Raw genomic sequence first — 23,194 nt, forward strand, 5'->3', positions numbered from 1 at the left:
AGAGAGGCCAGGAATAAATGCTCACATATACAATTAAATGATTCTCAACAAGGGTGCCAACACCACTCAATGGGGAAAAGACAGGCTTTTCAAAAATGGTGCTGGGAGGCTGGGCCTGTAATCCCAGCACTTTGGAAGGCCAAGATGGGTGGATCACTTGAGACCAGGAGTTCGAGAGCAGCCTCGCCAATACAGTGAAACCCCATCTGTACCAAAAAATACAAAAATCAGCCATATGTAGTGGCGCATGCCTGTAGTCCCAGCTACTGGGGAGGCTGAGGCATGAGAATCCCTTGAATCCGGGAGGCAGAAGTTGCAGTGAGCCGAGATCATACAACTGCACTCCAGTCTGGGTGACAGAGTGAAACTCCGTCTCAAAAAAAAAAAAAAAAAAAATGGTGCTGGGAAAACTGAATATTCACGTGCAAAAAAAAAAAAAAAAAAAAAAAAATGTCGGGCCCTTACCTAACACTATATAAAAAAATTAACTTGATAGAGCAAAGACCCAAACTCGAGAGCTAAAACTATAAAACTCTTTAGAAAAAAATATAGGGCAAAAGCTTCATGACAGTGGATTTGCCCATGATTTCTTAGATGTGACACCAAAGGCACAGGCAACAATAAAAAAAAAAAAAGAAAAATAGGGCAGAGAAAAATGGCTGAATCATGGATCATCCTCCCCACAGGAATACCAATTGAACAACTATCCACACAAGAAAGCACCTTCATAAGAACCAAAAATCAGGTGAGCAATCATTTCTTAACACTGAATAGAACAGAAAAGACAGTCTTGAACTGCTGACGCAACCCCCCGCCCCCATCCCTTTGCAGCAGCTGCGTGGCATGGAGACAGAGTCTATGCACTCGGATGGGGGAGAGCACATTGATTATGGGATTTTGCATTAGAACTCAGTGCTGTCTGTTACAGCAGAAAGCAACACCAGACAAAACGGAGCCGGGGCCCATAGGGGAAGTATTTAGACCAGCCCTAGCCAGAAGGGAATCATCCATGCCAGCAGTCGGAACCTGAGGTCCTTCAAGCCTCACCACCATGGGATAATATATTCTGGGGTCCTAAATAAACTTGAAAGGCAGTCTAGACCACAAGGCCTACAATTCCTAGGCAAATCCTGGTGCCGTGTTGGCTCAAAGCCAGAGAACTTGGGGAATACATGACCCAGTGAGACACCAGTGAGGGTGCCCAAGTGAATACTTGTGCCACACCTCTCTCCTAACCCCAGGTAGCATGGCTCACAGCCCCAGGAGAGATTCCTTCCTTCTACCTGAGGAGAGGAAAAGGAAGAGTAAACAGAATTCTGTCTTGCAACTTGGAAACCAGCTCAGCTACAGTAGGATAAGGCACTAGGCAGAGGACGAAGACGCCCATTTCAGGCCCTAGCTCATAGATGACATTTCTAGATACACCCTGGGCCACAAAGCAACCCACTACCTTGAAGAGAAGAACCCAGTCCTGGCAGGATTCATCACTTGCTGACTCAAGAGCCCTTGGGACCTGAATAACCAACAGCAATACTCAGGCAATACTCGCTGTGGGCCTTGGGTAAGATTGAGAGACGTGCTGACTTCAGGTGTGACTCAGCACATTACCAGCTGTGATGGCTATGGTGAGGGACTCCTTCTACTTGAGAAAAGGAGGAGGAAGACTAAGGGGACATTGTTATGCAGCTTAGGTATCAGCTTTGCCACAGTGGGGTAAAGCACCACATGGCCTCTTGGGGTCCCCAAGTCCAGGCTTAGGCTCTTGGACACCATTTCTGGATCTGCCCTGGGCCAGTGGGGAGCCCACTTCCCTGATGGGAGAGTCCCAGGACTGGCAGCATTCACTACAAGTTGACTGAAGAACCCTCAGGCCTTGAATGAGTATCAGTGGTAGCCAGGCAGTATTTGCCGCAGGCCTGGGATGGTGGTGGCCCCAGGGAGAGACTCTTCTGCTTGTGGAAAGGGGAGGGAAGAGTGGGAAGGACTGTCTTGTGGCTTAGGTCCCAGCTCAGCCACAGTAGCATATAGCAGCACCAGGTAGATTTTGAAGATTCACTACTCCAGGCCCTGGCTCCCAGATGACATCTCTGGACCTATCTGAGACTGGGAGAACTCACCACCCAGAAGGGAAGGACACAAGCCTGGTTGGCTTCACCACCTACTGATTCTGGAGCCCTAGGATCTTCAGCGAACACAGGTGGTGACAAGGCAGCGGTTACCATGGGCCCTGGGAGAGACGCAGTGCTGTGCTGGCTTCAGGTCTGATCAAGTACAATCCCAGTGTTGGTGGCCACAGGGGTGATTATGTCACCCCTCCTCCAGGTCCAGGCACCTTGACACAGACAGAGAGACTCTACTTGTCTGGAAGAAAGAAAGGGGAAGAACAAGAGTCTCTGCCTGGTAATCCAGAGAATTTTTGCAGATCTTATCCAAGAGGGTACATCTATTAGACTATAAGAGCCACAGCGTTACTGGGCTTGGGATGCCCACTAATACAAATATGGCTGCAGTGACCAAAAACTTAGATGACAACACCCAAGTGCATTCAAATACCTGGAAATCCTTCCAAAGAAGGACAGGTCCACACAAATCCAGACTATGAAGACTATAATAAATACCAAAATCTTCAATGCCCAGACCTCAATATCCACAAGCACCAAGAATATACATGAAAACATGACCTCACCAAAAAAAACTAAATAAGGTACCAGTCACCAATCCTGCAGAGACAGAGATATGTGACCTTTTGAAGAGAAAATTCAAAATGGCTGTTTTGAAGAAACCTACAAAATTCAAGACAACACAGTGAAAGAATTCAGAATCCTACCAGATAAACTTAACAAAGAGAGAAACAGTTAAAAAGAATCAAGCAGAAATTCTGGAGCTGAAAAATGCAATTGACATATTGAAGAATGCATCAGAGTCTCTAAACAGCAGAATTGATCAAGCAGAAGAAAGAATTAGCAAGTCTGAAGACAGGCTATTTGAAAATACACAGTCAGAGGAGAAAAAAATAAAAAAGAATCAAACACTCTTACAAGATCTAGAAAATAGCCTCAAAGGGGCTAATCTGAGAGTTATTGGCCTTGAAAAAGAGGCAGAGAGATAGGGGTAGAAAGTTTATTCAAAGGGATAATAACAGAGAATGTGCAAAACCTAGAGAAAGATACTGATATTCAAGTACAAGAAGGTTATAGAACACCAAGCAGATTTAACCGAAAGACGATCACCACAACACAGTTAATAATCAAACTCCTAAAGGTCAAGGATAAAAAGAATCCTAAAAGCAGCAAGAGAAAAGAAACAAATAGCATACAATGGCGCTCCCATACATCTGGCAGCAGACTTTTCAGTGAAATCCTTACAAGCCAGGAGAGAGTGACATGGCATAAAGTGCTGAAGAAAAGAAAATATATATATGGCAAAAAAAAAAAAAACTGTAATTACTTTTGCACCAACCTAACAAAATAGTATAGCCAGTCAAACATGAAGGAGAAATAGACTCTCCTAGACAAACAAAAGCTGAGGGACTTCCTCAACACCAGACATGTCCTACAAGAAATGCTAAAGTGAGTGCTTCAATATGATTTAAAAAAAAAAAAAAAAAAAAGAAAGAAAGAAAAAAAAAGGATGTTAATGAGCAATAAGAAATCATCTGAAGGTACAAAACTCACTGGTAATAGAAAGTACAAAGAAAAACATGGAATATTATAACACTGTAATTGTGGTATGTAAACTACTGTATCTTGAGTAGAAAGGCCAGGCGCAGTGGCTCACACCTGTAATCTCAGCACTTTGGGAGGCCGAGGAGGGCAGATAACTGAAGGTTAGGGGTCCAAGAACAGCCTGGCCAACATGGTGAAACCCCGCCTCTACTAAAAATACAAAAATTAGCCGGGCATGGTGGTGCGTGCCTGTAGTCCCAGCTACTCAGGAGGCTAAGGCAGGAGAATCTCTTGAACCCAAGAGGCAGAGTTTGCAGTGAGCCGAGATCACACCACTGCACTCCAGCCTGGGAGACAGAGTGAGACTCTGACCCAAAAAAAAAAACAAAAAACTAAAACAGCTTTTCTAGACATAGACAGTATAATAAGATATAAATAGAGACATAAAGTTTAAAAGTCAGAGACAAAGTATAGAGTTTTTTTATTAATTTTGTCTTTGCTTCAGTGTTAGTTTGCTTGGTGGTGGTGGTTTTTTTTTTTTTTTTTTTTGAGACAGAGTCTCACTCAGTCTGGCCCAGGCTGGAGTGCAGTGGTGCGATCTCAGCTCACTGCAGCATCTGCCTCCTGGGTTCAAGTGATTCTCCTGTTAGCCTCCCAAGTAGCTGGGATTAAAAGTGTGCCCCATCACACCTAGCTAATTTTGTATTTTTAGTAGAAACAGAGTTTCACCATGTTGGCCAGGCTGGTCTCAAACTCCTGACCTCAGGTGATCCACCTGCCTCGGCCTCCCAAAGTGCTGGGATTATAGGTGTGAGCCACTGCACCCGGCCTAGTTTGCTTGTTTATGCAGTCAATGTTGTCATCAGTTTAAAATAACAGGTGATAAGATATTATTTGCAAGCCTCATGGTAACCTCCGATCAAAGAACATATAACTGATATACAAAAACTAAAAAGCAAAAAACTGAAACACACCACAAGAGAAAATCATCTTTAGTAAGAGGAAGATAGGAAGGATGGAAAGAAGGAAGAGAAGACCACAAAACAAACAGAAAAAAAATTTTTTTAATGACAGGAGTAAGTCATTACTTATCAATAATAACATTGTAAATGAACTAAACTCTCCAAAAGACATAGAGTAGCTGAATGGATTAAAAAAACAAGACCCAACAATCCTTTGCCTACAAGAAACATACTTCTCTTAATAAAGATACACATAGATTGAAAATAAAGAAATAGAAAAAGATACTCCATGCAAACAGAAACTGCAAAAGAGCAGCAGTAGCTATATTTATGGCAGATTTACAGACAAAATAGATTTTAAGATAAAATAGATTTCAAGACAAAAATTATAAAAAGAGACAAAGAAGGTCATTATATAATGATAAAGGGGTCAATTCAGCAAGAGGATACAACAATTATAAATATATATGCAGCCAACACTGCAGCACCAAGAGCAATTAATATTAGAGCTAGAGCTAAAGAGATAGGTCCCAATATAGTAATAGCTGGAGACGTGAACACCCCACTTTCATCTTCCAGATAGAAAATCAACAAAGAAACATCAAACTTAATCTGCACAATAGACCAAATGGACATAGGATATTCATAGAACATTTCATCCAATGGCTGAAGAATATACATTCTTCTCCTTAGCACACAGATCATTCTCAAGGATAGACTCTATGTTAGGTCAAAAAACAAGTCTTAAAAAATGTCAAGCCATGTGCGGTGGCTCACGCCTGTAATCCCAGCACTTTGGGAGGCTGAGGTGGGTAGACCACCTGAGTTCGGAAATTTAAGACCAGGTTGGCCAACATGGCGAAACCCTGTCTCTACTAAAAATACAAAAATTAGCCAGACGTGGTGGTGCATGCCTGTAATCTCAGCTAATCAGAAGGCTGAGGCAGGAGAATTGCTTGAACCCAGGAGGCGGAGGTTGGAGTGAGCCGAGATCACGCCACTGCACTCCAGCCTGGGCAACAGAGCAAGACTTCATCTCAAAAATAAATAAATAAAAATAAAAATTTCAAAAAAATCAAAATTATATCAAATATCTTCTCTGACTACAATGGAATACAACTAGAAATCTATAACAAGAGGAATCTTGGAAACTATACAAACGCATGGAAATTTGAAACAATGTGCCCCCGAATGACCACTGAGTCAACAAAAAGATTAAGAAAGAAATTTAAAAGGCCGGGCGCAGTGGCTTCAGCCTGTAATCCCAGCACTTTGGGAGGCCGAGGCGGGCAGATCACGAGGTCAGGAGATCGAGACCATCCTGGCTAACACTTTGAAACCCCGTCTCTACTAAAAATACAAAAAAATTAGCCGGGCGTGGTAGCGGGCGCCTGTAGTCCCAGCTACTCGGGAGGCTGAGGCAGGAGAATGGCGTGAACCCGGGAGGCGGAGCTTGCAGTGAGCCGAGATCGCGCCACTGCACTCTACCCTGGGCAACAGAGCGAGACTCCGTTTAAAAAAAAAAAAGAAATTTAAAAATTTCTTGAATCAAATGGTAATGAAGGCTGGGAGCGGTGGCTTACACCTGTAATTCCAGCAGTTTGGGAGGCCAAGGCGGGCAGATCACCTGAGGTCAGGAATTCGAGACCAGCCTGGCCAACACGGTGAAACCCTGTCTCTACTAAAAATACAAAAATTAGCCAGATGTGGTGGTGCACGCCTGTAATACCAGCTAATCAAGAGGCTGAGGCAGAAGAATTGCTTGAACCCAGGAGGCGAAGGTTGCAGTGAGCCAAGATCGTGCCATTGCACTTCAGCCTGGGCAACAGAGCAAGACTCCATCTAAAAAATAAAAAATAATAATGATGAAAACACAACATATCAACACCCACAGGATACAGCAAAAGCAGTATTAAAAGGAAATTTTATAGCTATAAGCACCTACATCAAAAAAGTAGAAAAGCAAACAGGAATCCATTTAAAAGAATTAGAAAAGCAAGAGCAAACCAAACCCAAAATTAGTAGAAGAAAAAAAAATAATAAAGATCAGAGCAAAAATAAATGAAATTGCAGTGAAGGAATACAAAAGATTAGGGATATGAAAAGTTGGTTTTTTGAAAAGATAAATAAAGCTGACAAACCTTTAGCCAGACTAAGAAAAAAAGAGAGGAGACTCAAATAAATAAAATCAGAAATGAAAAAGGAGACATTAAAACCAATACCACAAAAATTCAAAAAATTATTAGAGGCTACTATGAACAACTATATGCCAATAAGTTGGAAAATCTAGAGAAATAGCTAATTCCTAGATACGTACAACCTACCAATATTGTAACATGAAGAAATCCAAAACCTGAACAGATCAATAACAAGTAATGAAAACAAAGCCATAATAAAAAGTAATGATATCAAAGCTGTAATAAAAACTCTGCCAGCAATGAAGAGCCCAGGACTCAATGACTTCATTGCTGAATTTTACCAAACCTTTAAGAGAAAAATAAATACCAATCCTACTCAAATGATTCAAAAAATAGAGGAAGAGGGAATACTTCCAAACTCATTCTACAAGGCTAGTATTATACTGATACTAAAACCAGACAAAGACACATCAAAAAAGAAAACTACAAGTCAATATCCCTGATGAACATTAATGCAAAAATCCTCAAAGAAATACCTGCAAATCAAATTCAACAACATATTAAAAAGATCTTTGACCAAGTGGGATTTATCCCAGGGATGCAAGGATGGTTCAACATACATAAATCAATCGATGTGATACATCATATCGACAAAATGAAGGACAGGCCTGGCACGGTGGCTCATGCCTGTAATCCCAGTACTTTGGGAGGCCAAGGCAGGCAGATCACCTGAAGTCAGGAGTTCGAGACTAGCCTGGTCAACATGGCAAAACCCTGCCTCTACTAAAAATACAAAAATTAGCCAGGCGTGGTGGTGGGTGCCTGTAATTCCAGCTACTTGGGAGGCTGAAGAGAATTGCTTGAACCTGAGAGGTGGAGGTTGCAGTAGCCGAGGTCACACCACTGCACTCTAGCCTGGGTGACAGAGAGAGACTCCATCTCAAAGAAAAGACAAAAACCATACAAACGTGAACATTTCAACAGATGCTGAAAAAGCATTGGATAAAATCAACATTCCTTCATGATAAAACCCTCACAAAATGCTACAGAAGGAACATACGTCAACACAATAAAAGCCATATACAACAGACCCACAGCCCTAGTATCATAAGGAATGGGGAAAAACTGAAAGCCTTTCCTCAATGATCTAGACTATGACAAGGATGCCCACTTTCACCACTGTTATTCAATATAGTATTAGAAGTCCTAACTAGAGCACTCAGACAAAAGAAAGAAATTAAGAGCAACTGAATTGGAAAAAAAGAAGTTAAATTTTTCTTGTTTGCAGACGATATGATCCTCCTGTATTCGAAAAAACCTAAAGACTCCACCAAAAGACTATTGGAACTGATAAACAAATTCAGTACAGTTGCAGGATACAATATCAATATGTAAAAATCAGTGGCATTTCTATATGCCAACAGTGAACAATCTGAAAAAGAAATCAAGAAAGTAATCCCGTTTACAATATCTGGAAAGAAAATTAAATACCTAGGAATTAATTTGCCCAAAGAAGTGAAAGATTTCTACAACGAAAACTATAATACACTGGCTGGGTGCAGTGGCTCATGCCTGTAATCCCAGCACTTTGGGAGGCCAAAGTGGGCAGATCACTTGATACCAGGAGTTCAAGACCAGCCTGGCCAATATGGTGAAACCCTATCTCTACTAAAAATGCAAAAATTAGCCGGGCATGGTGGCACATGCCTGTAATCCCAGCTACTTGGGAGGCTGAGGCATGAGAATTGCTTGAACCCAGGAGGTGGAGGTTTCAGTGAGCCAAGATTGTACCACTGCACTCCAGCTTGAGTGACAGGGTGAGTATCTGTCTCAAAGAAAAAAAAAAAAAAAGGCTATAAAACACTAATGAAACAAATTGAAAAGGGTACAAACAATGAGAAAATTTTCCATGTTAATGGGTGGACTGGAAGAATCAATATTGTTAACATGCCCATATTACCCAAAGCAATCTACAGATTCAATGCAATCCCTATCAAAATACCAATGGCATTCTTCACAGAAACAGAAAAAACAATCCTCAAATTTATATGGAGCCATAAAAGACCCAGAATAGCCAAAGTTATCCTGAGTATAATGAACAAAACTGGAACCATCACATTACTTGACTTCAAATTATAAGAGCTATAGTAACTAAAATGGCATGGTACTGGCATAAAAACTGACACATAGACCAATGGAACAGAATAGAGAACCCAGAAACAAATCCATACATCTACAGTGAACTCATTTTCAACAAAGGTGCCAAGAACATAAATTGGAGAAAGGGCAGTCTCTTCGATAAGTGATGCTGGGAATACTGGATATCTATACGCAAAAGAATGAAGCTAGACCTCTCTCTCTCATCATATACAAAAATAAAATCAAAATGCATTAAAGACTTAAATCTAAGACCTCAAACTATAACTCTCCTATAAGAAAACATTGGGAAAACTCTCCAGGACATTGGACTGAGCAAAGATTTCTTGAAAAATACCACATAAGCACAGGCAACCAAAGAAAAAATAGACAAACAAGATCATATCAAGTTAAAGAGCTTCTGCACCACAAAGGAAACAATCACCAAAGTGAAGAGACAACCCACAGAACAGGAGAAAATATGTGCAAACCATCCATCTGACAAGGAATTAATAACCAGATTATATAAAGAGCTCAAGCAACTCTACAGGAAAAAAATCTAACGATCTCATTTAAAAATGGTCACGAGATGTCAATAGGCATTTCTCAAAAGAAGACATACAAATGGCAAACAGGTGCATGATAAAGTGCTCAACATCACTGATCATCAGAGAAATGCAAATCAAAACTACAATAGGATATCATCTCACCCCAATTAAAATGGCTTTTATCCAAAAGACAGGCAATAACAAACGCTGGCAAGGATGAAAAGGAAACCTTCGTACACTGTTGGTGAAAAATGTAAATTATTACAACCGTTATGGAGAACAGTTTGAAGGCCCCTCAAAAAACTAAAAATAGAAGTACCATATGATCCAGCAGTTCCACTATTAGATATATACCAAAAGAAAGGAAATCTGTATATCAAAGAGATATCTTTAATCCCACGCTTATCACAGCACTATTCACAATAGCCATGATTTGGAAGCAAGCTAAGTGTCCATCAACAGATGAATGGATAAAGAAAATGTGGGCTGGGTGCAGTGGATCATGTCTGTAATCCCAGCACTTTGGGAGGCCAAGGCAGGCAGATCACTTGAGCCCAGGAGCTGGAGATCAGCCTGGGTAACATGGCAAAACCCTGTCTCTCCAAAAAGTACAAAAATTAGCTGGGCATGGTGGCTCACACCTGTGGTCCCAGCTACTCAGGAGGCTGACATGAGAGGATCACTTGAGCCCGCAAGATCAAGGCTGCAGTGAGTCATGATCACACCACTGCACTCAACCTGGGTGACAGAGTGAGATCTCGTCTCAAAAAAGAAAAAAGAAAATATGGTACATATACATGGTAGAATACTATTCAGCCTTAAATAGAACTGTTGTTTGCAACACCATGGATGGAATGGAGGTCATTATGTTAAGTGAAGTAAGCCAGGCAGAGAAAGACAAACTTTGCATGTTCTCACTTATTTGAGGGAACTAAAAAATTTAAAAATTGAATTCATGGAGACAGAGAGTAGAATAATGGTTGCCAGAACCTGGGAAGGGTAGCTGGGGATGAGCAAGAAGTGGGGTTGGTTAATGGGTATGAAAATATAATTAAATAGAATGAATAAGATCTAGTATTTGGTAGCACAACAGGGTGACTACAGTCAACAATAATTTATTGTACATTTTAAAATAACTAAAGGAGCATAATTGGATTGTTTGCAACACGAAAAAAGAAATGCTTGAGGTGATGAATACCCTATTTACTCTGATGTGATTATTATGGACTGTATGCCTGTATCAAAATATCTCATGTACCCCATGAATATATACACCTAGTATGTACTCACAAAAATTAAAATGAAAAAAGGAAAATATAGACAAATTGGACTTCATAAGAATTTAAAACTTGCACATCAATGAGCACTATCAACAGAGATTAGAAAAAGTAAACACATAGGTGGGGTGCAGTGGCTCATGTCTGTAATCCCAGCACTTTGGGAGGCTAAGATGGGAGAAATGCTTGAGGACAAGAGTTCAAGACCAGCCTGGGCAGCACAAAGAGGCGCCACTGCTACAGAAAAATTAAAAATTAGCCAGGCATGGTGGCAGGTGCCTTTAGTCCTAACTACTCAGGAAGCTGAGACATGAGGATCACTTGAGGCCAAGAGGTTGAGGCTGCAATGAGCCATGATCATGCCAGTGCACTCTAGCCTGGTCAACAGAGTGAGACCTTGTCTCCAAAAAAAAAAAGGCAACATACAGAATGAATGTGAGAAAATATTTGCAAATAATTTACCTAATCAGGGACTCAGAATGTAGAGAACTCCTAAAATTCAACAACAAAAAAACAACCCCATTCAAAAAGGGGCAAAAGAGCTGAATAGACATTTATACAAAAAACATATATGAAAGGCCAATAACCACATGAAAAGATGCTCAACATCACTAATCATTAGAAAAATGCAAATCAAAACCACAATGAGATACTACCTCAAACCCATTAGGATGACTACTAACAAAAAACCAGAAAATAATAACTGTTAGTAAGGATGTGCTGAAATTGAAACTCTTGTGCATTGTTAGTGGTAACGTAAAATAGTACAGCCACTGTAAAAAACAGTATGGCAGTTACTCAGAAAATTAAAAATAGGCCGGGTGCAGGGGCTCACGCCTGTTATCCCAGCACTTTGGGAGACCAAGGTGGGTGTATCACTTGAGGTCAAGAGTTCGAGACCAGCCTGACCAACATGGTAAAACCCTGTCTCTACCAAAAATACAAAACAATTAGGTGTGGTGGCAGGTGCCTGTAATCTCAGCTACTCGGGAGGCTGAGGCAGGAGAATTGCTTGAACCCGGGAGGCGGAAGTTATAGTGAGCCAAGATCACACCACTTCACTCCTTCCTGGGCGACAGAGTGAGACTCTGTCTAAAAAAAAAAAAAAAAAAAAATTAAAAACACAATGACCATCTTTTGGGGTGGAGCCAAGATGGCCAAATAGGAAAAGCTCCAGTCTACAGCTCCCAGCGAGAGCGACGCAGAAGACGGGTGATTTCTGCATTTCCATCTGAGGTACCGGGTTCATCTCACTAGGGAGTGCCAGACAGTGGGTGCAGGACAGTGGGTGCAGCGCACCCTGTGTGAGCCGTAGCAGGGCGAGGCATTGCCTCCCTCAGGAAGCGCAAGGGGTCAGGGGGTTCCCTTTCCTAGTTAAAGAAAGGGGTGACAGACGGCACCTGGAAAATCGGGTCACTCCCACCCCAATACTGCGCTTTTCCAACAGGCTTAAAAACCGGCGCACCAGGAGATTATATCCCGCACCTGGCTTGGAGGGTCCTACGCCCATGGGGTCTCGCTGATTGCTAGCACAGCAGTCTGAGATCAAACTGCAAGGCGGCAGCAAGGCTGGGGGAGGGGTGCCCGCCATTGCCCAGGCTTGCTTAGGTAAACAAAGCAGCCAGGAAGCTCAAACTGGGTGAAACCCACCACAGCTCAAGGAGGCCTGGCTGCCTCTGTAGGCTCCACCTCTGCGGGCAGGGCACAGACAAACAAAAAGACAGCAGTAACCTCTGCAGACTTAAATGTCCCTGTCTGACAGCTTTGAAGAGAGCAATGGTTCTCCCAGCACACAGCTGGAGATCTGAGAACGGGCAGACTGCCTCCTCAAGTGGGTCCCTGACCCCTGACCCCCGAGCAGCCTAACTGGGAGACACCCCCCAGTAGGGGCAGACTGACACCTCACACGGCCGGGTACTCCTCTGAGACAAAACTTCCAGAGGAACAATCAGACAGCAGCATTTGCGGTTCACGAAAATCTGCTGTTCTGCAGCCACCGCTGCAGGTACCCAGGCAAACAGGGTCTGGAGTGGACCTCTAGCAAACTCCAAAAGACCTGCAGCTGAGGGTCCTGTCTGTTAGAAAGGGGATTAACAAACAGAAAAGACATCCACACCAAAAACCCATCTGTACATCACCATCATCAAAGACCAAAAGTAGATAAAACCACAAAGATGGGGAAAAAACAGAGCAGAAAAACTGGAAACTCTAAAAAGCAGAGCGCCTCTCCTCCTCCAAAGGAACACAGCTCCTCACCAGCAACAGAACAAAGCTGGATGGAGAATGACTTTGACAAGTTAAGAGAAGAAGGCTTCAGATGATCAAACTACTCTGAGCTACAAGAGGAAATTCAAACCAAAGGCAAAGAAGTTGAAAACTTTGAAAAAAAAATTAGACGAATGTATAACTAGAATAACCAATACAGAGAAGTGCTTAAAGGAGCTGATGGAGCTGAAAGCCAAGGCTTGAGAACTACGTGAAGAATGCAGAAGCCTCAGGAGCCGATGCGATCAACTGGAAGAAAGGGTATCAGTGATGGAAGATGAAATGAATGAAATGAAGCAAGAAGGGAAGTTTAGAGAAAAAAGAATAAAAAGAAACGAACAAAGCCTCCAAGAAATATGGGACTATGTGAAAAGACCAAATCTACGTCTGATTGGTGTACCTGAAAGTGACGGGGAGAATGGAACCAAGTTGGAAAACACTTTGCAGGATATTATCCAGGAGAACTTCCCCAATCTGGCAAGGCAGGCCAACATTCAGATTCAGGAAATACAGAGAACACCACAAAGATACTCCTCGAGAAGAGCAACTCCAAGACACATAATTGTCAGATTCACCAAAGTTGAAATGAAGGAAAAAATGTTAAGGGAAGCCAGAGAGAAAGGTCGGGTTACCCACAAAGGGAAGCCCATCAGACTAACAGCGGATCTCTCGGCAGAAACGCTACAAGCCAGAAGAGAGTGGGGGCCAATATTCAACATTCTTAAAGAAAAGAATTTTCAACCCAGAATTTCATATCCAGCCAAACTAAGCTTCATAAGTGAAGGAGAAATAAAATACTTTACAGACAAGCAAATGCTGAGAGATTTTGTCACCACCAGGCCTGCCCTAAAAGAGCTCTTGAAGGAAGCACTAAACATGGAAAGGAACAACCAGTACCAGCCACTGCAAAATCATGCCAAATTGTAAAGACCATCGAGGCTTGGAAGAAACTGCATCAACTAACGAGCAAAATAACCAGCTAACATCATAATGACAGGATCAAATTCACACATAACAATATTAACTTTAAATGTAAATGGACTAAATACTCCAATTAAAAGACACAGACTGGCAAATTGGATAAAGAGTCAAGACCCATCAGTGTGCTGTATTCAGGAAACCCATCTCATGTGCAGAGACACACATAGGCTCAAAATAAAAGGATGGCGGAAGATCTACCAAGCAAATGGAAAACAAAAAAAGGCAGGGGTTGCAATCCTAGTCTCTGATAAAACAGACTTTAAACCAACAAAGATCAAAAGAGACAAAGAAGGCCATTACATAATGGTAAAGGGATTAATTCAACAAGAAGAGCTAACTATCCTAAATATATATGCACCCAATACAGGAGCACCCAGATTCATAAAGCAAGTCCTGAGTGACCTACAAAGAGACTTAGACTCCCACACAATAATAATGGGAGACTTTAACACCCCACTGTCAACATTAGACAGATCAACGAGACAGAAAGTCAACAAGGATACCCAGGAACTGAACTCAGCTCTGCACCAAGCAGACCTAATAGACATCTACAGAACTCTCCACCTCAAATCAACAGAATATACATTTTTTTCAGCACCACACCACACCTATTCCAAAATTGACCACATAGTTGGAAGTAAAGCTCTCCTCTGAAAATATAAAAGATCAGAAATTATAACAAACTGTCTCTCAGACCACTGTGCAATCAAACTAGAACTCAGGATTAAGAAACTCACTCAAAACCGCTCAACTACATGGAAATTGAACAACTTGCTCCTGAATGACTACCGGGTACATAACGAAATGAAGGCAGAAATAAAGATGTTCTTTGAAACCAACGAGAACAAAGATACAACATACCAGAATCTCTGGGACACATTCAAAGCAGTGTGTAGAGGGAGATTTATAGCACTAAATGCCCACAAGAGAAAGCAGGAAAGATCCAAAATTGACACCCTAACATCACAATTAAAAGAACTAGAAAAGCAAGAGCAAACACATTCAAAAGCTAGCAGAAGGCAAGAAACAACTAAAATCAGAGCAGAACTGAAGGAAATAGAGACACAAAAAATCCTTCAAAAAATTAATGAATCCAGGAGCTCATTTTTTGAAAGGATCAACAAAATTGATAGACCGCTAGCAAGACTAATAAAGAAGAAAAGAGAGAAGAATCAAATAGACGCAATAAAAAATGATAACGGGGATATCACCACCGATCCCACAGAAATACAAACTACCATCAGAGAATACTACAAACACCTCTACGCAAATAAACTAAAAAATCTAGAAGAAACGGATGAATTCCTCGACACATACACCCTCCCAAGACTAAACCAGGAAGAAGTTGACTTTCTGAACAGACCAATAACAGGCTCTGAAATTGTGGCAATAATCAATAGCTTACCAACAAAAAAGAGTCCAGGACCAGATGGATTAACAGCCGAATTCTACCAGAGGTACAAGGAGGAACTGGTACCATTCCTTCTGAAACTATTCTAGTCAATAGAAAAAAGAGGGAATCCTCCCTAACTCATTTTATGGGGCCAGCATCATCCTGATACCAAAGCCGGGCAGAGACACAACAAAAAAAGAGAATTTTAGACCAATATCCTTGATAAACATTGATGCAAAAATCCTCAATAAAATACTGGCAAACCAAATCCAGCAGCACATCAAAAAGCTTATCCACCATGATCAAGTGGGCTTCATCCCTGGGATGCAAGGCTGGTTCAATATACGCAAATCAATAAATGTAATCCAGCATATAAACAGAACCAAAGACAAAAACCACATGATTATCTCAATAGATGCAGAAAAGGCCTTTGACAAAATTCAACAACGCTTCATGCTAAAAACTCTCAATAAATTAGGTATTGATGGGACGTATCTCAAAATAATAAGAGCTATCTATGACAAACCCACAGCCAATATCATACTGAATGGGCAAAAACTGGAAGCATTCCCTTTGAAAACTGGCACAAGACAGGGATGCCCTCTCTCACCACTTCTATTCAACATAGTGTTGGAAGTTCTGGCCAGGGCAATCAGGCAGGAGAAGGAAATAAAGGGTATTCAGTTAGGAAAAGAGGAAGTCAAATTGTCCCTGTTTGCAGATGACATGATTGTATATCTAGAAAACCCCATTGTCTCAGCCCAAAATCTCCTTAAGCTGATAAGCAACTTCAGCAAAGTTTCAGGATACAAAATCAATGTACAAAAATCACAAGCATTCTTATACACCAATAACAGACAAACAGAGAGCCAAATCATGAGTGAACTCCCATTCACAATTGCTCCAAAGAGAATAAAATACCTAGGAATCCAACTTACAAGGGATGTGAAGGACCTCTTCAAGGAGAACTACAAACCACTGCTCAATGAAATAAAAGAGGATACAAACAAATAGAAGAACACTCCATGCTCATAGATAGGAAGAATCAATATCATGAAAATGGCCATACTGCCCAAAGTAATTTATAGATTCAATGCCATCCCCATCAAGCTACCAATGACTTTCTTCACAGAATTGGAAAAAACTACTTTAAAGTTCATATGGAACCAAAAAAGAGCCCGCATCACCAAGTCAATCCTAAGCCAAAAGAACAAAGCTGGAGGCATCACGCTACCTGACTTCAAACTATACTACAAGGCTACAGTAACCAAAACAGCATGGTACTGGTACCAAAACAGAGATATAGATCAATGGAACAGAACAGAGCCGTCAGAAATAACGCCACCTATCTACAACTATCTGATCTTTGACAAACCTGAGAAAAACAAGCAATGGGGAAAGGATTCCCTATTTAATAAATGGTGCTGGGAAAACTGGCTAGCCATATGTAGAAAGCTGAAACTGGATCCCTTCCTTACGCCTCATACAAAAATTAATTCAAGATGGATTAAAGACTTAAACGTTAGACCTAAAACCATAAAAACCCTAGAAGAAAACCTAGGCATTACCATTCAGGACATAGGCATGGGCAAGGACTTCATGTCTAAAACACCAAAAGCAATGGCAACAAAAGCCAAAATTGACAAATGGGATCTAATTAAACTCAAGAGCTTCTGCACAGTAAAAGAAACTACCGTCAGAGTGAACAGGCAACCTACAAAATGGGAGAAAATTTTCACAAGCTACTCATGTGACAAAGGGCTAATATCCAGAATCTACAATGAACTCAAACAAATTTACAAGAAAAAAACAAACAACCCCATCAAAAAGTGGGCGAAGGACATGAACAGACACTTCTCAAAAGAAGGCATTTATGCAGCCAAAAAACACATGAAAAAATGCTCACCATCACTGGCCATCAGAGAAATGCAAATCAAAATCACAGTGAGATACCATCTCACACCAGTTAGAATGGCAATCATTAAAAAGTCAGGAAACAACAGGTGCTGGAGAGGATGTGGAGAAATAGGAACACTTTTACACTGTTGGTGGGACTGTAAACTAGTTCAACCCTTGTGGAAGTCAGTGTGGCGATTCCTCAGGGATCTAGAACTAGAAATACCATTTGACCCAGCCATCCCATTACTGGGCATATACCCAAAGGACTATAAATCATGCTGCTATAAAGACACATGCACACGTATGTTTATTGCAGCATTATTCACAATAGCAAAAACTTGGAACCAACCGAAATGTCAAACAATGATAGACTGGATTAAGAAAATGTGGCACATATACACCATGGAATACTATGCAGCCATAAAAAATGATGAGTTCATGTCCTTTGTAGGGACATGGATGAAACTGGAAATCATCATTCTCCGTAAACTATCACAAGAACAAAAAACCAAACACCGCATATTCTCACTCACAGGTGGGAATTGAACAATGAGAACATATGGACACAGGAAGGGGAACATCACATTCTGGGGACTGTTGTGGGTTAGGGGGAGCGGGGAGGGATAGCTTTAGGAGATATACCTAATGCTAAATGGCGAGTTAATGGGTGCAGCACACCAGCATGGCACATGTATACATATGTAACTAACCTGCACATTGTGCACATGTACCCTAAAACTTAAAAGTATAATAATAATAAAATTAAATTAAAAAAAAAACACAATGACCATCTAATCCACTTCTGGGTATATAACTGAAACTCAAAATAACTGAAAGCAGGATCTCAAAGAGATATCTGTACATGCATGTTCATAGCAGCATTATTCACGACAGCTAAAATATGGAAGCAACCCAAGTGTCCATCAACAAATGAACAGAAAAGCAAAACGTGATATACACTTACAATGGAATATTGTCAGTCTTAAAAAGGACAAAAATTATGATATATGTAACAACATGGATGAATCTTAGTAATACCAGGCTAAGTGAAAAAAGCCAGTCACAAAAAAATACAATATAATGCCACTTACATGAGATATCTAGAATGCTCAAAATCATAGAGACAGAAAATGGAACGATGGATGCCAGGGGATGAGGGGAAAGGGAAGTTGGAGTTATTGTTTGTTTTGTTTTGTTGTTTGAGACAGAGTTTCACTCTTGTTGCCCAGGCTGGAATGCAGTGACACAGTTTCAGCTCACTGCAACCTCTGCCTCCCAGGTTCAAGTGATTCTCCTGCCTCAGCCTCCTGAGTAGCTGGGATTACAGGCACCTGACACCACACCTGGCTAATTGTTTGTATTTTTAGTAGAGACAGGGTTTCATCATGTTGGCCAGGCTGGTCTCGAACTCCTGACCTCAGGTGATCCACCCGCCTCAGCCTCTCGAAGTGCTGGGATTACAGGCATAAGCCACCGCCCTGTCCCCTGGAGTTGTTTAATGGGCATAGAAAAAATATTATGTCTATTATGCTACCAATAAAACATTATTGAAAGAGCTAAGAAAATGCGCTAACTGGAAGCACAAATTATTGAGTGCTAAGGGACATAATTCAACTGTGGTCTAAATCAAAAAGCACCACAAGAAAACACTTTAAGATATTCTACAGTGTTTGAAATGCAAATTTAGTGATTATAACATTCTAGCAAACTAAATCCTTTTCAGATTCCTTTTTAAGCATGAAAAAAAGTGATTATGGAAATATAAACCATGCAATTACTTTCTGTAAAATCCTGTGGATGTGTTACATTTAAACCAAGACCTTAAAATATGTTCATTGTTCTAAAATACTATTGAAAAGCTACCAATACGAGTAACAATATGATACACTGTTTGAGATAAAAATTGTCTGAAATGGGAATAAACTACCTACCGCTTGTTGTAATGTCTTTTTCATTTTTTAACTTACCAGTCGAATGCTTCTCAGAAGTAACATTATTCCAGCTATGGCCATTCCAGTGCTGATGTTCTACAGAAAGAGATTTAAGGGTTAACCCTCACTAATTATTAGTCCCAATAATGAAAGCACTAATTAGAAGGTGGAAAAAAAGAAGACTGTCCTCTCTATATCTAATTGTACAAACAATGTATGTCTTTCAAATAAAGGCCCACTTCTTCAAAAACTGTCCACTCGTTCATTATGATGAATTCTTTTAACTTTTATAGTACTCAAATTCTTTCCCAATCTGGCACACAGAGACATTTATATATATATTTAAACATATACACATACATATATATGTAAACATATACACATACATATATATGTAAACATATACACACACATATACACACCCACCCACCTCGATACACAGATACATATATGTATATAGTATTAGATGGTTCTCTACTGATCGTATTATTTAACTATCAGTTCCATCAATATATGAACTGGTCTAGTACTTCCTATACAGTACCCATAGTAATTAGTATAACCTTGCATCCATAGTGGGAATTTAAGTATTTGGTAGAAAATTTTATCACTAAAGCCTTAATATACAGTACCTTGGCAAATGTGGGTAAATGGCTGGGGAATACTAAGTGATGTTTTTTAAAGTGTTTCATTTAAACTGGGGTAGGCCTAAAGGAGTTAATGAAAAATTAAGAATCCTGCAACTCTCTCAGAAAGAGTAATAATCTAACACACTTTCCTTCCATCAGTACAACTAGGTATATAAGAAATGAGATTGGCTGGGCGGGGTGGCTCACGCCTGTAATCCCAGCACTTTGGGAGGCGGAGGCAGGCGGATCACGAGGTCAGGAGATCGAGACCATCCTGACTAAAACGGTGAAACCTCGTCTCTACTAAAAATACAAAAAATTAGCCGGGCGTGGTGTGGGCGCCTGTAGTCCCAGCTACTCAGGAGGCTAAGGCAGGAGAATCGCTTGAATCCGGGAGGCAGAGGTTGCAGTGAGCCGAGATTGTGCCATTGCACTCCAGCCTGGGCAACAGAGTAAGACTCAGTCTCAAAAAAAAAAAAAAAAGAAATGAGATTGAGGCCAGGTGTGGTGCCTCACACCTGTAATCTCAGCACTTGGGGAGGCCGAGGCAGGTGGATCACTTGAAGTCAGGAGTTTGAGACCAGCCTGGCCAACATGGTGAAACCTCATCTCTACTAAAAATACAAAAAACTAGCTGGACGTGGTAGCACACATCTGTAATTCCAGCCACTCAGGAGGCTGAGGCACGAGAATCGCTAGAACCCAGGAGGTGGAGGTTGCCGTGAGCCGAGATTGTGCCACTGCACTCCAGCCTGGGCAACAGAGTGAGACTCTGTCTCAAAGGAAAAAAGAGGCCGGGCGCAGTGGCTCGTGCCTGTAATTCCAGCACTTTGGGAGGCCAAGGCGGGCAGATCACCTGAGGTCAGGAGTTCGAGACAGCCTGGCCAACATGGTGAAACCCCATCTCTACTAAAAATACAAAAATTAGCCAGGCTTGGTGGCAGGCACCTGTAATCCCAGCTACTCAGGAGTGTTAGGCAGGAGAATCACTTGAACCCGGGAGGCAGAGGTTGCAGTGAGCTGAGATCACACCATTGCACTCCAGCCTGGGTGACAAGTGGGAGACTTCGTCTAAAAAAACAGAAAAAAGAAATGAGATTGAAAATATGCACAAAGGTACATACTCTGGGTTCTGTGATTGGATTATTTGTAATATTATAACTATGTTCTAATTTACACAACTTCCTCCCATAATCCTTCTGAAGTCATTTTTTAATTTGAAATAACCCATGCATCTATTACTGCTTAACTGGAAGAAATGAGTTTTCACCAATTAACACATATATTATTTACCATTCAGTGATGCTACAAATATTTATCTAGGACTTACTAAGTAGCAGGCATTACTCTAAGAACTGGGGCTACAATGGTGAGTGAAAACAGGCATGGCTTTGGACTTTGTGCTGCTTGGCTGCAGAGCATTTGCAAAGTTATCTTACTCAACTTTTCAGTATTATTTTTTAAAGTTAATGATTCCTTCTGAAAACATTTTCTTCACTTGGCTTCTAGAACACCTGGCTGTCCTGACTTTCTTACTACCTCACTGTCTGCTTCCTATTAGTCTTCGCCGACCTCCTCTTTACTCCCAGATTCTCAATTTTATAATCCCCCAAATTCTAGGGCTTCTTCAGTAGCTTTTCTCACTTGCTCTGAGATGTTATTCAAGCCCACGGCTTTAAATGCTACTTAAGGTTTATGCAGGTCATTCCCAATGTTCTACGTCAGGTTCTGATCTCCCTTCAACACCGGACCCCATATCCAGTTGCCAAGAACAGCATCTACAATTCTGCTTAGAAGTCTAATAACGATCTTCAAATTTGCACATCTCCATGTACGTGTCCAAAAAGTTCTCTAGATTTTCCCCAATAAATCATTTATTCCAACTCCTTCTCCTTATCAGCAACTATTACCAGCCTCCTTGGACCTCTTTCTTTGTACCTCACACCCAAACAATTCATATCACCACAATTCTGTGTCTTAGCCACAACCCTCTCTTGCCTGGTGGCCTAACATGTCCGTCTCTTGCTTCAACTCCAGAGGCTTAGTGCTTCACTTAAAAAAAAAAAAAAAAAGGCAGGGCACCAGTGGCTGATGCCTACAATCCCAATGCTTTGGGAGGTCGAGGCGGGCAGATCTCTTGAGACCAGGAGTTCAAGGCCAGCCTGGGCAACACAGGAAGACCTTGCCTCTACAAACAAAAAACAAATTAGCCTGGTGTGGTGACAAGTGCCTTGTAGCCCCAGCTACTCGGGAGCCTGAGGTGGGAGGATTGCTTAAGCCCAGGAAGTGGAGGCTGCAATGAGACATAATGGTGCCACTGCACTCCAGGCGTGACAGAGGGAGACCCCGTCTCAAAAAAAAGAAATCTATTCGGGAGGCTGAGGTGGGAGATCACTTGAGGCCAGGAGCTGGAGGCCAGCCTGGACAACATAGCAAGATTCCCAGTCTCTAAAAGAAAGTAGTCGATGGGGTAGCGCAACCTGTGGTTCCAGCTACTCGGGAGGCTGAAGTGGGGGCCGAAGGGGGTGGAGCAGCAGCAGTGAGCTATGATCGCGCCACTGCACTCCAGCTTGGGCCAGAGAGGAATACCCTGTCCCTAAAAAATAAAATTAAAAATAAATAAAAATTAGAAATGCTCTCTCCCAAAGCGTACAGGACTTCCCTGCTCTTCCTCGGTCTCCTCTCTGGGCCTTCCCCAAATGCTCTAATGGACCAGGTGGCATCCCCGAGCTGGGCTGCGTCTCACCCTTTGAGGTGCCCCCCACAGCCCAGCAAGGATCCAGCACAGTCCTTGTAATAATGAGGCGAACTGGCCCCCTGGCCCGCCCCCGGCCCTCTCCGCACACACGACACTCGCGATGTCGCCCTCTCGAGCTCACTCCCCCGCAGTTTTCTGTCGCTCCCCGGCCCCGGCGGGATCCACGCCTGAGGCCTCACGTTGTTCTCAGGGTCGCTCTGTGCCGCCCCGCGCCCACCACCCGTCCAGACTGCGTGGCCGCAGTACCCGGACTAGGCGCAGGTGGTCGTCTGCCCACTGCGAGATCCGAGCCACGACGTTGGTCTCCATTCCGTCCTTGTCGGCAGACGGCGAGCCAGTGGCCGCGGGCTGCCCCGCCATGTTCCCGGCCTCCTGCGAGCAGGCCCTGCGCTCCTCCGGCTGGCGGCAGGGGGCGCCGCGCACCTCGGGAAGGCGGCGGGGTCGCCTTCCCCGCGGACCGGGGTGGCCCTGCGACCTGCAGTCGCCAGTGGGCGGGCCCCAGGTATCAGACGTCTTAACAGTGCCCCAACCGCTTTTATGCAGGGTGAGTCCACGATGCAGGCGATCTCAGAGCAGCACTGCGGGGGCTGAAGCATTCCCGATCAAGTTAGT

General features: G+C 42.2%; 1 protein-coding gene across 5 annotated transcripts in view; it reads right to left on the reverse strand.

Annotated features, from left to right (window-relative positions):
• The window catches only part of C2H3orf33 (chromosome 2 C3orf33 homolog), a 71,004-nt gene that overhangs the window by 27,015 nt on the left and 20,795 nt on the right, over window positions 1–23,194 (reverse strand). The window contains exons 1-2 of one of the 5 annotated variants that reach the window (XM_054479523.2): window positions 22,829–23,022; window positions 19,232–19,291 (exon numbers count right to left, since the gene is read on the reverse strand). In XM_054479523.2, coding sequence (XP_054335498.1) covers window positions 19,232–19,291; window positions 22,829–22,942 — 174 coding nt within the window. In that variant the 5' untranslated portion in view covers window positions 22,943–23,022. Of the gene's footprint in view, window positions 1–19,231; window positions 19,292–22,761; window positions 22,789–22,828; window positions 23,027–23,194 lie in introns of those variants that run through there. The other 4 variants (XM_054479526.2, XM_054479524.2, XM_054479525.2 and 1 more) reach the window with 4 other exon arrangements.

Source organism: Pongo pygmaeus, chromosome 2 (assembly GCF_028885625.2).
Source record: "Pongo pygmaeus isolate AG05252 chromosome 2, NHGRI_mPonPyg2-v2.0_pri, whole genome shotgun sequence".
Lineage (NCBI taxonomy): Eukaryota > Metazoa > Chordata > Mammalia > Primates > Hominidae > Pongo > Pongo pygmaeus.